Consider the following 16,440-nt stretch of genomic DNA (forward strand, 5'->3'; position numbering starts at 1 on the left):
ACTATTCTTGCAGCTGTCAATACATGTAATATTAAATAATCATTTTCTTTGCCATAGTTAGGTCTTAATATACCTAACAGGAACAGTTCTGGTTTAAATTCTATCGGGATTTTCATCATCTTTTCTAACCATCTATGAATTTTAGACCAATATTTTTTTACAATAGAACATGTCCACACCTGGTATGTTCTTAGGAATAAAGGAAATAGCCAGTAAGAGTGCTGGAGAAGCTGCAAAAATACAGTGGAGGCACAATTTAGTTTCCACTGCTATCCACCTTTCCTTCCAGGTGCTTACTTTGCTCTATGGAACACATTAATCCATTAATTCCTTTGGAGATGCTGCAAAAAAGAGGTGTATTTCTACTTCTATCACATCCAGAACTTTTAGGGCTTCTCTGATCGCTTGTTACAATGAGATCAATGGCTGTGTCTCAGTATTGATTAAACAAGGCAACATAGGGGCAATTTTGAGATTTTACAGGCTATCCTAGACTTTTTAGTAGACATATTTTACAGTCTACAAATCTGGGCTTTCACATCTATTCGCATCAGTCGAGGAACAATAACAGACTCTTTCAAAAGATGAGAAAAAGAGGAAAAAACGAAGAACAGAATTAATCAATAAGACGGTCATTTCTGGTAGGGAAAAGTTTTTTCATTGCTTGAAGTTGCTTCCTTACCTTGCTTCTATAGCACTCCAGCGGTGAATGAAGTTGCTCACGTTCTCTTCCAAGATGCAGATCTTCGGGTTGGACTCTCCATCAGGATACAAGGTAATGTTCAGTGGGATATAGTCTTTCCCATCCTTGGGAAAAGAAAACAGGACAAGCTGAGGCTCATTTTTCTTTCTTGACTTCAGAAATCATAAACAGTCACATTCCTCTGATTCTCTTAGGAGACCACTTCACCTGAAGCCTTCAGGAGATTAAATTTTCCATTTTATCTCTCTGGGACCCAGCTGTAATATTTTGGCAATGCACTAGCCATGGTAGTTTGTCCAACATACACTTTTCTTTGAGTATTTCTACAGTTATCAAGACAGTTTCCAAGAAGGTCACCTAGCTGGCTTTGTGCCTAAGGCAAGGCTGGAACACACAATCTCCCACTTTCTAGGCCGATGCCTTAACCAAACTGGCATATTTGGAGCCTTAATCCAGATGTTCTAAATTTCAACTCTCAACATCCACAACTAGAGGTGATGGGAGTTATAATCCAAGAACATCTCAAGGGCCACTGTTTCTGTATGCTGCCTAAACTATTAAATTTCTTTGCTTCCTTTCCCTTGTGGCTCCTTTGCTCAACACTTATCTGTTAATCTTCCAAGGAGTTGAATGTAGAGAAGTAAAGCTTGGACCAGTGGGCATAGAACATTGAATCATAAGTCTGGAAGGGATCTTGGAGGTCTTCTAGCCCAACCTCTGCTCAAGGCAGGAGAACTTATCCCTTCCCAGTCAAATTGTTGCCCAGGCTATTCTTGAAAACCTCCAGCGATGGAGCACCCACAACCCCGGGAGGGAAGCTTTTCCATTGATGAATGATTCTTACTGTCAGAACATTTCTCCATACTCCTAGGCTGGATCTCTCCTTAAGAAGCTTCCACCCATTACTTCTTGTCCTGCCCTCAACTGCTTTGGAGAATCAATCAATCACCTTTTCTCTCCAATACTGGAAGACAGTTATCAGGTCCCCCCTAATCCTTCTCTTCGATAGGCTAGCCCAGCGGTTCTCAACCTGTGGGTCGGGACCCCATTTGGGGTCGAACGACCATTTCACGGGGGTCGCCAAACAACACAGTCCGCCATTTTTTTCCCCTTTTCCTTAGCTGTGCTACTCCCTTTTATTCTATTGGCTTTTGAAAGCCAATAGAATAGACTCTCTTGACTAGAGTCTAATTCTATTGGCTTTCAAAAGCCAATAGGAATTGTCAAGGCTGTCTCTGCCCTGCTGAGCCTGCCAAAAGTCCTATTCTGCAAATGGTGCTGCACCAGTTGAGTAGTCCTCGACTTACGACTGGTTGAATAGTCCTCGACTTACAACCGGTTGGGGGTCGTGGCATTAAAAAGGTTGAGAACCACTAGGCTAGACATACCTAGTTCCCTCAACTGTTCAACAATCCTGAGAAGTAGATCAGACTTAAGAATTACAAGGGCATCATGTTCAATTGGGGACACTGAGGTTGAAGCTCATCCTAGCATGTACATAGTCCCTATGTTAGCCCATTGAGAAGAAATCCAGAACATTAGGTGCCAAACTAGTTATTCTTTGCTACGTTTCTTTCATATTATTTAGATACCAGCATTTCTTTAGCTGTTTGCAAGACTCTTAAGAAACCACACATGGTCCCCCTTATTTATCCAACTATAAAACTTGTCTTTTTAAAATTTAACTTGCAGGAAGATTTTTTGCTTCCATTTAGTTGAAGTGTTTTCCACCCAAAGGGGACCATTCTCCTGCATTTTACCTGCTGTACGTTTGCCTGGAGCAGATCCCCTAGACGTTCCACAAGGTTGGTAAAAGTGGGTCTCTCGGTTGGGATACTATGCCAGCAGTCCAACATGGTCTGGTAGCTACACGGGATTAAAAATGGTGACTGAATTTTAAAACTGACAAAGAGCTATCCATCCATCCTTCTACTCGCCAACCCTGTGCCCTGTTGGGCCATCAGAATTTATTTTTTCAGATGAAAGAGAAGCCAGCAGATAACAATTCAGTCAAAATGTCCACTCGGTGTGGCACAAAGGTCCTTCTTAATAGCACGGCTTTGATGAATTAACTCAGGCAGACAGTTCTGCAGTTCAAGTGTGGTACGGGGAAGACCCACTGCCTTTCAAAAGGAATATGAGTTATTATTAATTTAATTTATCAGCAACCCATTTCCCCAACAACTCTAGAGTCCCTGTGGATTTTATTCATCAAAACAATTAAAAAACGAAAGTTAGAATATTTCGGACACGTGATGCAACACCCAGAAAAATACGGCATACTCCATTTAATCCTCCAGGGAACGATTGAAGGCAAACGAGGTCCAGGCAGAAGAAGAACATCGTGGCTTCAAAATCTAAGGGACTGGTTTGGACAAAACTCAGCTGCTCTTTTTCGTGTGGCTGCTGATAAAAACAGGATCGCCAATATGATCGCCAATGTCCGAAAACGGATATGGCACAACAACAACAACAACAAGAAGTTGTTACTGACTACAGGAGGTGCTGCTTATCTCCGTTTCAAGGCCATTGAGCTAGCACTGTCCGAAGACATTTCCACAGTCATGTGGCCAGCATGACATCATGGAGTGCTGTTACCTTCCCACGGAAGTGGTACCTATTTATCTACTCGCATTTGCATGCTTTCGGACTGCTAAGTTGGCAGGAGCTGGGGCAAGGAACAGGAGCTCACTCCATTGCATGGTGCACTTAACCTGGGCTGCTGGCTTTCCAGCCAACAAGCTCAGCATCTTAACCGCTGAGCCACCACACTGCCCCCAACAACTCTGGGCAGCCTATAATTAAATATAGAGGAAAAAGTACTTAGTTTGAATGGCGTTTACATCTACCGTACTTTCCAGCGTATAAGACGACTTTCGAAAGTGTTGAAATCGGTGCCGAAGTCGGGGGTCGTCTTATACGCCGAGTCGTCTTATACGCTGGAAATAATGGTAGTTTCCAGCGTATAACATGACTTTCTAGGCATGCGACTCGGCGCCGAAGTCAGGGGTCGTCTTATACACTGGATTGCCTTGTAGGCCAGAATATACGGTAGTATATCCAAATGTTTTCAGGGAATCATTTAAAAGCAAAAAAGTATTGCCCATTGTGTCTGACCTGGACTGAGAAAACCCAAAGCTTTCCAAAATGATTTTAGTGGCGAGCTAGCTTAGGGAGAAGGAGACTGGGTGTAAAGAATGGGCACTTAGTGCCTAACTATAGATTCTGGAGTTGCTTCATGCACACAGCATTTTGTGGGTCCTGAGTCTGTAGGAAGAGATTTATCTTGAAAAAGAAGTGACAGAAAAGTAAGGTATCAGACAGACCTCAGAAGAAATAAAGGCTCTTGAAGAAATAAAGGCACATTTGTTGTTCTGTACTTGGGGGAATTATGGGGGAACAGAGCAATGTAAAACATCTAGAAATGGATGGGAAAGCTTACATTTCTGGAGTGGAATACTCTGGAGACCTCATCCGTGTTCCTTCTTTGAGACGTCGACAAAAGTCCTCATCAATATGGACTCCTGGATAAGGAGAAGCCCCTGCAAGGATAAATATGGAGCAATGAGTACCATTCAAAAATACAGTTTTCTTGTGTCTCTTCCAGAGATTCTATAATCACAAGGGAAAGGAGTGTGTGTACCACATATGTATGAGTGTCTGTGTGGGTCTCTGTGTGTGATACATTAGACCAGACATATCTAGTTACTCTCTAATAAACGAGGACTGGAATATAATTTCCAAGACTGCATATCCATAAAGCTTTTCCCTGACATTAAATGGTTAATGATATTCTGGGTGAATATCCTTGATGATGCACTGATTCCTGTTAGAGGTTTGACATCCAACTCCTCATCATTGGCATGATGATCTTTAGAAACAATTAAAAATGTGAATGCTTAGAATTTGACTAGAATAATTTGTTGTACACCTTATTTTGGCTTTCGTTAGCTGTAGAAGAGAGAGAATCTCAGTACAGGCTTTTTCAGCTATGTTTCTATCGGACAGAATGAAATGTATGCTTTGGAGAAGATTAAGCTATTTCTTGAAAGTCTTCTGCTGTGAAGTCAGGGACAATTGCAGAAGCCCTTCCCCCTAAAAAAGTCAAGATGGCCTTCACCATGTTGACTTTATGGCCCCTTTGTGAATGCCCCAGATGGAGGGCGTGATTGATTCCTCCCATAGATCAGAAGTATGTATTGTTTTTGCAAGTGATGGGATACACTTAACATTTGAGTGAAAAGACAGGGGCTGTACACTCCAAAAATGGGTGCTTTTAGAAAACTAAATTTCACTTATATCTAATTCAAATCAAATATTGCACTGATGATTTTACCTAGTTTGGGAAGTGAAACGTCTGCAAGAAAACAAGCAAGCTCAGAAAGCAAATCAAATATAGTTATTAAGTTTACTCTGGAGTCATGTCTAATGCCATCACTTCTTTTGGTCTCCATTTTCTGCACATCAAGGGAACACTTGGTGTTGAATGCAGGCTTGCTAACCTCCATCCAGCACCCTAACTATCAGAGTTACCATGCTCCTCTTTGGTCTCATTAAAATGACTACTCGTTAACTTTGAGGACTTTCTGACATTTACCCCCAAGATTCTGGGAAATTTCTAGTGGGCTCTAGAGTCTCATATGTACAAGCCGATGATGCATTCACAAGAAGCCAATGCAGAATGGCTTCTTGAGAATGCATCCTCGTTCACAAGAATCCTTAAATTTAATCATGTAATCATCATTAAAGGCCTGGAGACTAAAAATATGAAGAACTGTTACAGGATTTGGGTTTGGTTAGTCTAGAGAAAAGAAGGACGAGGGGGGACGTGATAGCAGTATTCCAGTATTTGAGGGGTTGTCACAAAGAGGAGGGGGTCAGCTTATTTTCGAAAGCACGAGAAGGCAAGACAAGAAACAATGGATGGAAGCTAATCAAGGAGAGAAGCAACGTGGAATTAAGGAGAAACTTCCTAACAGCGAGGACAATTTACTAGTGGAACAGCTTTGCCTTCAGACATTGTGGGTGCTTCATCACTGGAGGTTTTTAAGACTGTCTGAAATGGTATAGGATCTCCTGCTCGAGCAGGGGGTTGGGCTAGAAGACCTCCAAGGTCCCTTCCAGCTCTATTCTGATTCTGATTCTGATTTAGATATTTAGAATAGAATAGAGCTGGAAGGGACCTTGGAGGTCTTCTAGTCCAGCCCCCTGCTCAAGCAGGGGAACCTATGCCATCTCAGACAAGTGACTGTCTAGCCTCTTCTTAAAAATCTGCAGTGATGGAGCACTCATGATTTCTTTGCAGCAAGCAAGCAAAATGACCATCTTATTCCCTAGTCTTTGAAAGGACATGCTCAGAGCTAAACGTGGATTGTTCCAGAAACTTGTGAAATGCCAAATCAATAACTACGAATCAATAAGAAGTTCTGACAAATGGTCCGGACAGAAAAGCTGTAGAAAGATAAACTCCGGTATCAGCTGTCAGCACCTTGTTATTTGAAATCTTGCAGAAGAGGGATTCCTGCTGTTATGACGCTGAACAAAGATGACAAGGAAACCGAAAAGCATATTGATATATTAGCCTAATACAAATGTCAAGGAGAAAGAAAACCCACACACTTTGAAAGAGCTGAGCAAATTTTAATTCAGCTTGACTTCCTTGAAAAATAGAAGGAAGAAAGAAAAAGCAAAGAACGGTCATCCAGATCTCATTTTGGGTGACAGTGTCATCGCTGGAAAAAAATTTCCACAGGAATCTTGCTGTTACTTTCATTGTGCAGATTTTCTACCATTTATAAATGGATGGTGCTGACCCGTCTCAGCCCAGCTTTTGCTAGATTTTCATCAGACGTTTCTGTGTCCATCAGCAAATATTTCATTAAAAAATGCAACAAGAAATGACATATTGTAGGCATTTGATAATAGCATGTACATATTAGTGGAAGTAGGCCTTGACCCAAAGGTGCTTTTTTCAGGAGGCAACTGGACTTTCTTGTTTTTCTTCAAAGACGTTTTCGCTTCTCTGACTGGATGGTGGGGAATGGAAGGATTTATCCTCCTTGCAGACAGCTGGTCACTTGCATTCTTTTAGAGGGTCGTTGAGGCCACCTGGACGTTTGTCTGTGTCCTCAGGGTCACCTGAGTGGTGCAAATGGGTGTGGAGCCTTCTTGGCTGCAGGAATCTTTCTGCCCTGGGTCCCTTCCTTGTTGAAGACAGGCACACAGCTGTTTGGATTGAGTCTATGTTGTCTGCATCTCAAACTAAAGTGCAAATGGTTCCTGTGGTCTGCAATGATTTCTGGAAATCTGTTCATACTCCCGCACCATTTGAAGGGTGTTCATCCCAAAGTGCAGAGCTAAATGTCTAGACCAGGGGTAGGCAACCTTGGCTCTTTTATGGCTTGTGGACTTCAACTCCCAGAATTCCTGAGCCAATATGGGGGAAACTAAGGCCCCTTTATGACGTGGGGACTTCAACTCCCAGAATTCCTCAGCCAGCACGGGGGAACTATGGCCCCTTCATGACTTGTGGCCTTCAACTCCCAGAATTCCTGAGCCAATATGGGGGAAACTAAGGCCCCTTTATGACGTGGGGACTTCAACTCCCAGAATTCCTGAGCCAGCCATGCTGAGGGGAAAGGGAGAGATTTCCAAGCTGAGCCATGCTGGCTCAGGAATTATGGGAGTTGAAGTCCATGAGTTATAAAAGAGCCAAGGTGGCCTACCCCTGCCCTAGGCCTAGGCTGCTTTATGACTCGTGGACCAACTCCCAGAATTCCTGAGCCAGCCATGCTGAGGGGAAAAGGAGAGGTTTCCAAGCTGAGCCATGCTGGCTCAGGAATTATAGAAGTTGAAGTCCACGATTCATAAAAGAGCCAAGGTTGCCTACCTCTGGTCTAGACCCAGGGACCCAGGGCAGAAAACATCTTGCAGCCAAGAAGGCTCCACACCCATTTGCACTATTCAGGTGACCCTGAGGACACAGGTAAACCTCCAAATGGCCTCAACGACTCTCTAAAAGAATGCAAATGACCAGCTGTCTGCAAGGAGTATAAATCCTTCTGTCCACCACCATCCAGTCAGAGTTGAAGAAGCTTCTACCTATGGGTAGTGGAATCCTGTGTAGGGAGATAGATGTGGGAAAGCATCTGTTTCACTTCCCATTCCCAACTCAAGTCAATACCCTTAATCTTGGATACTTTTCCAATTTGCTCCCAGGCTGGGCTATATTTATCTCATTCATAAGCTGCTTGAAATGAAAGGCAACTGGTTGAACTAATCCTAACTCCCACGTGCATCTTGTATTGCTTTAAAAAGTTGTTTCTTTTTATTTTCTAAAATACAGATGTCTAAAATCATGTCCAAAATGTACATGGGGACATATATATTATTTGACGTTTGCAACCTCTTATGTCTATCATCAAGATGCACACACAAACACATACATGAATGCACAAGCACACAGTACATATGCGCGTGTAAGTTTTGCCACTGTAATACTTTAAGGCATTATTTATTTTTCCATTTTGAGAACTTAGCTACTATTTAGAGTGAAGGATATACTGCATGAAAGGAGAAAAAAAAAGTCCACTTCTGGACTTCCATATGACATCAGTTGTTGGTGTGCCTGGTTAAGATTTTTTGAAAAGGGCTCTGTTAATTTAAAGTCTCTGTTAAATCTGGCTTTGTCCCTGGTGAATTTTTCATTGGCCAGATGGCTCTAGAGGTTGGCCACCCCAATTGCATTTTGGATTCACAGAAAAGCTGATTATAATACTGTAAATGTACAGCTGTGGCCTCTTTAATTGCTTGACTGCCTCCACGCAACCACTATTACAAAAAAAATCCAACAACCCCTCAATCCCAAATGCTTTGTGGGATAGCCAGATAATGATAAAATAACAGTCATTTAAGGGAGTGAAAGCTCCTGTTGCATACTTCTTGCTTTTCGGAAATCTGTCTCTTGATAGCCAGCTTCCTCATCAAAAGTTCATAACTAGCTGATTAAGCTCTAGCTTCGTAATTGTCTCAATTCCTCCATAGCCCCCCTAAGGAGGTGCAGAATGCCCTTCTTTCATAATCTGGGCTCCCTGAAGCTAAGGAAGAAACTGAAAAAAGATTTAATCTGTTTTTAATGCAAATGGAACCTCAATTGAGGGAACTCGGTAGGTTTAGTCTAAGGAAGAGAAAGACTAGGGAGTGATACGATAAGAGTCTTCCAGTACGTGAGGGGCTGTCACAGAGGGGAAGGGGTGGACTTATTCTCCAAAGACCTGAGGGTAGGACTAGAAGTAAGAGATGGAAACTTATCAAAGAGGGATCCAAACTAGAATTAAGGAGGAATTTCCTGATAGTGAGAACAATGAATCAATGTTTGCTGATGCTCCTTCCTTGCCCTTCTTCCATCAAGCAGACTTGGGCTGCTTCATCAAATGCTTTTCCTTCCATTCCATTTGCACTTTAGCCTTGGGGGGGGGTCCCAAGCAGAGTTCTCCTCCATTCCCCACCCCCCCTCCTCATCCATGCTTGCATAGCATCACTTAGGATCAACGGAAGGCAACCGATCACTCTAAGTAGGACAAATGATCAAATCCACCCCAGGGTCTTTGCTCAAGTTGAATGCAAGAAAGGTCATTAAATGGGGCAAAATTCACTAAAGAAATGTCTCGCTTAGCAACATAAATTTGGTCCTCAGTTGCGGTTGTAACATGAGGATTAGCTATACATTCATTTAGTGACCATTCAAAGTCACCTACAAAACTGAAACTTGGGTTACCACCATCGTCACATGTCCTTTTCCTGTTGTCTGTCCTGCCACCTTCCTTCCTCTGTTTTCCCCCCTATTTTTAGAGTATGACCCGCAGGGAAGCAGGAAGCCCAGCTTCATATTTATTTATTACTTTCCTTCCCTGATCTGCTCAAGCTTATAATTCAAACTCCCTTCTAGATGATTATCACCTCCAGTCTGTGAATACATTCGGTGGAGGAATCGGAATAGATCAGCTTCACTGCTTGCAATCTGTTGAAGGATTTAAATCCATAGCTCTCGTTTGCTTGATATTTGCAACTTGTTTTTGAATGGGACTCACATATAATTATTTGTTCCCCTGAATCACCCAGCCTTGTTTCTGGGAGATGCTAAATGAGGGGGGGGTCTGAGGGGAGGGGACAAAAAGGTAAGGATGGTTCCTGTGACCACCTGAAGAAGCAATGGATGGAAATTAACCAAGGAGAGAACCAACAAGGAGAAAATTTCCTGACAGTCCAAACAATTAACCAATGGAACGGAAGTTGCCTCCAGAAGCTGTGGGTGCTCCATTATTGGAGGCTTTTAAGAAGAGACTGGATAGCCATTTGTCTGGAATGGTATGCCCCCTTTACAACCTGTGGACTTCAACTCCCAGAATTCCTGAGCCAAGAACCAGAACTGAACATCGGAGAACCCAGCCAGCAAACTCTTGACCTTGACCAGAATACTGGTGCACAAAACCTAATAGTAGGAGCTCAGGATGTTACTAGACTTTCCATCTCATGCTAAAAGGTATCTTTGGGAAACTCCTCCTAAAGTATGCAGCCAACAGGATGGGCAGCTGCCGCCGTTTCTCACATAGTTTACTGTATTTCTAACTTATGTGCTGGTGCTGACAGGAAATGTGTCTCTTGAAGACGTAGCAGAAAATGTCCACGCTGGGTTTAGTCCTGGAGCAGCGGAATCCTCTACAGTTGCTGTTCTCATGTTCCTTTATCTGCAGGCAGTCTTCAAGGTATGACTGCAGTGGAAACTGCCCATTTTGTCATAAGTTGTGACAGTTGTCAAGCAGGTCAACCAAACGACCGATCTGACTTTATCACCTTTTTTGTGATGGTCATTAAGTGGACCAATTGTTCTCTATGGGTTGACTTTACTGGAAGTTGGACGTACAGGCTGGTTTCTGGCAAAAATCTCTTAAAATCCAGTCACGTGACCACAGGATGCTGCAAATGTAAGCCAGTTGCTGAGCAGCCAAAATATGGCCACGACTGTGAAGAAGAGGGGCAGCCATCAGAACTTTAACCCCAGGGAGATCTATCGTACCATTGACAAGTTGCTAAGCAAGCAGTGGTAAGTCAAGGACCACCTTTATAAGATGTTTATGAAGAATCTCAGTCATCCAAGTGATGGTTTGTCCCAAAGGTGCTTTTTCAAAAGGCAATTGAACTTTCTTGTTTTTTTTTCCTTTGAAAACATTTTTCTTCTCATCCAAGAAGCTTCTTCAGTTCTGACTGAATGGTGGAGAATGGAAGGATAAATCCTTCCATTCTCCACCATTCAGTCAGAACTGAAGAAGCTTCTTGGATGAGAAGCAAAACGTCTTCAAGCAAAAACAAAGAAAGTTCAGTTGCCTTTTGAAAAAGCATCTTTGGGACTACCTGTATTAGAGTTACGTCCTTTTTTCAGGAACACATCCACCTTTCACCTCTGTAGCCATTCCCTCCCTTGTAACCTCTGAGGTTTTCACCAGCCAGGTCCAGACAAGTCTTAAGATTTGATTGCTGCCAAAACTGTTGATGCCAGAAGTATTAGTTATTACAAGGCTGTGCCTTAGTTTAATTGCCTTTGATTGCATTGTTTTGCATTGGCTGTGCTGCTATGGTTCCCTATACAGTAATCAGGACCCCTTGCCTCAAGTGGTTTATACATTTCATAAATAAATAACAATTGTTTGGTTAAAAGATTACCCTTGACCCAAGTCAGCCCTATAGGTGAGGCTGGATTCAACTTAGATTTCTCTGCTGCTAGTCCAATATCTTCAGCCCCCTCCCACGTTGGAACTGTAAAGGGGGGAATGTGCGCAGCAGTTCCCACTCATCAAGTGCTCCAGGTTAGGAATGAACGAAAGAGGCTGTTGACAGCAGGTTGGCTGCAACACAGATTTTGTTGCCCTTATAAGGGAAATATGCTTTCCTTCTAAAAAAGGACCTGCTTAAATAATAAATGTAGTTTAGGATCCAATCTGGCTTGGTTTAGTCTTCCCAGCTTTCAGATTTGTGTTGGAGCCCATCTGTCAGGAAACTTCTCCCTCTCCAGAATGTCTGCTTTGGGCGATTCTATGAGCCGAGGACTTGGCAGCACAAGGAAACAAGAGCCAACGACTTAATAATCGGCCATCAACAACCCAATCAACAACTAAAAACCCAGGGACCACATAAATACTGTGCATCGAATAGCCCAAAGCACACATTTTGGTGAGAGAGAAGTGCCCCGAGGATTCAGCACAAGTCCAAAAGCTCGAAAGACTAAGCCTCTGGTACCAGTGACCGACCCAGATTGGATCCTGCAACATTATCCAGGGACCACATATTCGCCTTCATTCATGGTTTAATTTGGTCAATTTCCAGTAGTAAATGTCCCACTCTGATATCCTTTTACGACATTAAGAGCGCATACTTCTTTTACTTAAAATCAAAGCAAGGAAAAACAATCTTACCCAGGGAAAATATTTCCCACAGCAGCACACCAAAGGACCAGACATCACTCTGAGTTGTGTAAATTTTGTCAAAAATTGCTTCTGGAGCCATCCATTTCAGGGGCAGCCTGGCCTGGGAAAGGAAAGAAGCACAAAGTTGCTGTGTTATCCAAGATGGACGGTCAGGTAAACGTACATTGTTGTGTTACAGCGCAAACTCAACCCCTTTCGTATTTGCTTGTGACATTGTGATGCAAGTTAAAAAAAAAGGTGGAGCTTGTGTTGCAATGCTGGGGGGTGCATTGTATTTTAGATGGTATCCTCATGATTAGGAAAGAAGACCGAGCTGTGTTACCAATCTGAATTGGATATTAAATACATTGATCAAAGCATGTGTATCCTATTCAATATGACAGGGGTGGGGGGCGTGGGGGGCAGGGATGAATAACATTTGTGATTAATGATGTCAGAGAAAGTCAGATGACAGGCCCCAAGAAAAGAACGAAACATAGAGTTATTTCTGGGCAGTTTCCCTTATTGTTTTCCACCGATAGACAGAATCTTGCCAGTCTAAAGCAACTATCTGCTTTGGAACTGCTAGAGAGGAACCATTTCAACTCTCTTCCTTGCTGATTAAACTTTCCAAGGTCTTCTTCCTCTTTGCTCCATGGAAATCAGCTCCTCCCTCCTAGGAACCCAGCCCACATTCCACCACATGAAGGGCACAACTGGGGAAAGGGTCTTACAACACCCAGCCCCATACTTACATCCCCTTTCCGCACATAATCAGGATCTTTGTATATATCTCTGGCCAATCCAAAATCGCAAATCTTCACCACGTTATTTTGAGAAAGAAGAATGTTCCTGGCAGCCAAATCTCTATGTATGCACTGGAATGAAAAAAAGAAATAAAAGGAAATCAGGGGGGAAAAAATCAATGACCGTTATCTAGTACCAAGGAAAGATGGTGGCCTGAAAAAGCTCAAGAGGGTGTCTCTGACTGTTCAACTGGAGCCCTGGCCATCTTCACTGGTGCCACAGATAAAATGGGAAGTGCTGAGATCACATACTTATGGACAAGATCTTGACCTTTTGATTCTCTACTTCCAAGGATGTCTCTGTTCATTTCTGCAATTTAAAGTTCTCTGGTGTCATATGACATCTTAGAGAACTGAAGGAGGACCATCAGGTAAATTTTGACTATGTGTTTGTGGAAGATCATGTGCTGTGTGATGTTCCACAAGCATTACACTTGGCATGTTTCATAAGAATCCAGAATGGGTTGGTTGGATACTGTGGAACAAGTTGTCTATGGAGATTCTCGGTCATCCAGGTTATGGTTGTTCCAAAGATCCCTTTTCAAAAGACAACGGGGCTTTGTTTTTCCTAGAACAGCGATGGCGAATCTTTTAGAGACCGAGTACCCAAACTGCAACCCAAAACCCACTTATGTATCATCGGGTGCTGGGTGGGCGTGGCCCATTGTGTAGGTGTGGCCCATTGTGTGGATGTGGCCTGTTGGGTGGGTGTGGCCCATTGGGTGGGCATGTTGTGGTGGTAATGGCAGACTGGGTGGGACTAAAAAGTTCAATCAATTTCAACTTTGTGAGATCTTTTTTTTCCTGCGAGAAATTGAAATTGATTGATTGATTGAACCTTTTTTTTTTTTTGCACACAGCAGCAGAGGCCTAAAACAAAAAGGTTTTATAAAACCCAGCTGAAGGCCTAGGACTGGGGCAACGGTGCATGTGCCCACAGAGAGGGCTCTGCGTGCCACCTGTGGCACGCGTGCCATAGGTTTGCCACCACGGTCCTAGAAGATGTTCCGCTTCTCATCCAAGAAGCTTCTTCCAACTTGTGGAACAAGTTAGGAGTAGACCTACCCAGTGCTTTTTTTTGTAAAAAAAAAAAAAAGGTGCTGGAACTCACACACGTCATACAACCCGCCTTGCCTACCCTACAAGGTTCCATCCAAAAAAGGTGCCAGAACTCCATTCTGGGCGTTCTATGACAAAAAAAGCCCTGGACCTACCTATATTTGGGTGTTATGTTTTGTGTAATTTTTAGCACTTGCTTGAATTCTGAATCCCTATGAAGCACTAAAATCTTTCCAAGCAATAAATACCTCCAAAGGGCTCCTTTGATACCTCCATATATAAAACAGGATTGCATTTTGCTAATTAAATTTTTATCACAACTTCTGAATCTCGTTCCATTACATCCAGCTGATGGTTACATAAATAGGTTTTCCCAATACTTATTAATTCTTGTCTGAACCTGAAGAATAGAACTCCAGTTGTTCTACTCCTGCTTTGTTGGAAATGTTGGACGGCATTAAAAAAAGATCACCCATAATAATAAAGCGCTAGAAATAACAGGAGGAAAATCTGGATCATGCCTAAAATGGTTCTGGATGATCATTGGCTGGCTGGATGTCTAATAGCCCAGTAAATGAATATATAATTTGACATGAGTTCCCAAGCCCATTTTAGTTTAGGCCAGCATAGTGTTTCTCAACTTGGCATCTTTCAAGATGTATAGAGTAGACTGCAATATCCTGGACTTCCTAGTCAGGTTTCCTGTTGCTTAAAATTTTGAGAGTTGAGATCCATGCATCTGGAATTTTGTGACATTCGGGAAACACTAATTTAACTTGTTCTGTGAACCCAGCCATCATTTTTGACACCTCTTGCAACAAGACTTACTTTTCTTGAGGCCAGAAACTCCATGCCTTTAGCTACCTGGAAGCTGTAGCAAATCAAGTCCTCCAAAGTCAGAGGCCGCTTGTAAAGATCTTCAGCATCTAGGACAAAGCAATGGATGATCTGAGCCAGGGATGCAAAGGAACATTTTTGCAGTAAAGACCCACCTACTTAGAGGATGACCAGAGATCTGTATTGAGGTCTCCTCCAGCCCTATGATTGTATATTCTGTGTCCACAAAAAGGCTAATGTAGCAAGCTCAAAGCTACAAAATCAGATGGCCCATCTTTGCTAAGAATATGACCAAGAGGATGTGGAGGCTTTTTAATTTCCTCCAACCTGCTCACACATTCGCAGATGGAGCAGTCCTGGTGTAGACCAGAAGGAGACAGATCTCCAGAATTGGAAATTCAAAGAGACCAGAAAGTGGGTGTTCACTGACCTTCTTCTTCTGAATCAGAATCTGTGTAACTCTTGTCTTCAACAAATCCAGAGCTGGCAGAACTGCCCGTGCTGGCCACGCTTTCGAGACGCCTCTTAATGAGCTCTGTTAAGTCACTTATCGACTCCTTCAATGCTTTCTCTGAGCAGTCTGAATTTTCTGGTGACTAGGGATGAAAAAAGACCTCTTAAAGAAGCCCGTTATTACTCACGGGGAGGGTTCAAACAACATGCTAAAACGGGAGACCGAGGTTCACAAAAGAAATTGGCAAGTTTTGCATAACATGCTATGTCTACTTAACTGAGTCACTGTTTGCTTTATAGTTCATAAATCAAGCTAGCACCACACTGCCCCGTCTTCAAACTACACTATCCATTTTTCATTTGTTAGCCACAACTTAATTAAGCATGAGGGCAAAGCCCCCCAAAAGATTAATCTTTCATTTTGCATAAGAGTCTCCCTAAGGATCTCCTGCTTGAGCAGGGGGCTGGACTAGAAGATCTGCAAGGTCTCTTCCAGTTCTGTTCTGATGCTGATTCAAATGTCAAAGAAATGACATACATGGTTGAATTTGATCCCTGTAATTTCCCTGCTCCATGAGCTGCATTGGCTGTTAGTCTGCTTCTGGGTGTAATTCAAGATGTGGATCATCACTTTTAAAGCCCTACATTGCCTGGGTCCAGGTTACTTGAGGGACCATCTCACCCCATTGGGATTGGCCCATCCTGTTTGTGCCAGCAGAGTAGGCACGCTGAGGATCCCATCAGCCTGATTATTCTGGCTGGAGGGATCCAGGAGGAGGGCCTTCTCTGCTGTTGCTCCTGCCCTCTGGAACATTCCCCCCCCCCCAAGTAAGGTTAGCTCCAACCCTCCTGACACAAAGAAGAGGAGGTCAACTTATTTTTCAAAGCACCAGGAGGTAAGATGTGAAACAAGGAATGGAAACTGACCAAAGAGAGAAGCAACCTGGAATTAAGGAGAAACTTCCTAACAGTGAGAACAATTAACCAGTGGAACAACCTGCCTCCAGAAGTTGTGAATGCTCCAGCAGTGGAACTTTTTAAAAAGAGATTGGATAGCCATTTGTCTGAAATGGTGCAGGGTTTCCTGCCTGAGCAGGGGGTTGGACTAGAAGATCTTCAAGGT

The 16,440-nt window shown here is 42.9% G+C and overlaps 1 protein-coding gene across 2 annotated transcripts in view; it reads right to left on the bottom strand.

The window, feature by feature from the left end:
• The window catches only part of LOC120319349 (vascular endothelial growth factor receptor kdr-like), a 191,545-nt gene that overhangs the window by 17,166 nt on the left and 157,939 nt on the right, over positions 1–16,440 (bottom strand). For both annotated transcript variants that reach the window (XM_039368128.1, XM_039368129.1), the window contains exons 21-27: positions 15,295–15,460; positions 14,856–14,953; positions 12,918–13,040; positions 12,172–12,283; positions 4,146–4,245; positions 2,464–2,569; positions 683–807 (exon numbers count right to left, since the gene is read on the bottom strand). In XM_039368128.1, coding sequence (XP_039224062.1) covers positions 683–807; positions 2,464–2,569; positions 4,146–4,245; positions 12,172–12,283; positions 12,918–13,040; positions 14,856–14,953; positions 15,295–15,460 — 830 coding nt within the window. The remainder of the gene's footprint in view (positions 1–682; positions 808–2,463; positions 2,570–4,145; positions 4,246–12,171; positions 12,284–12,917; positions 13,041–14,855; positions 14,954–15,294; positions 15,461–16,440) is intronic.

Source organism: Crotalus tigris, unplaced genomic scaffold, assembly GCF_016545835.1.
Source record: "Crotalus tigris isolate CLP2741 ecotype Arizona unplaced genomic scaffold, ASM1654583v1 scf7180000020640.449710, whole genome shotgun sequence".
NCBI classification, from domain to species: Eukaryota; Metazoa; Chordata; class Lepidosauria; order Squamata; family Viperidae; genus Crotalus; species Crotalus tigris.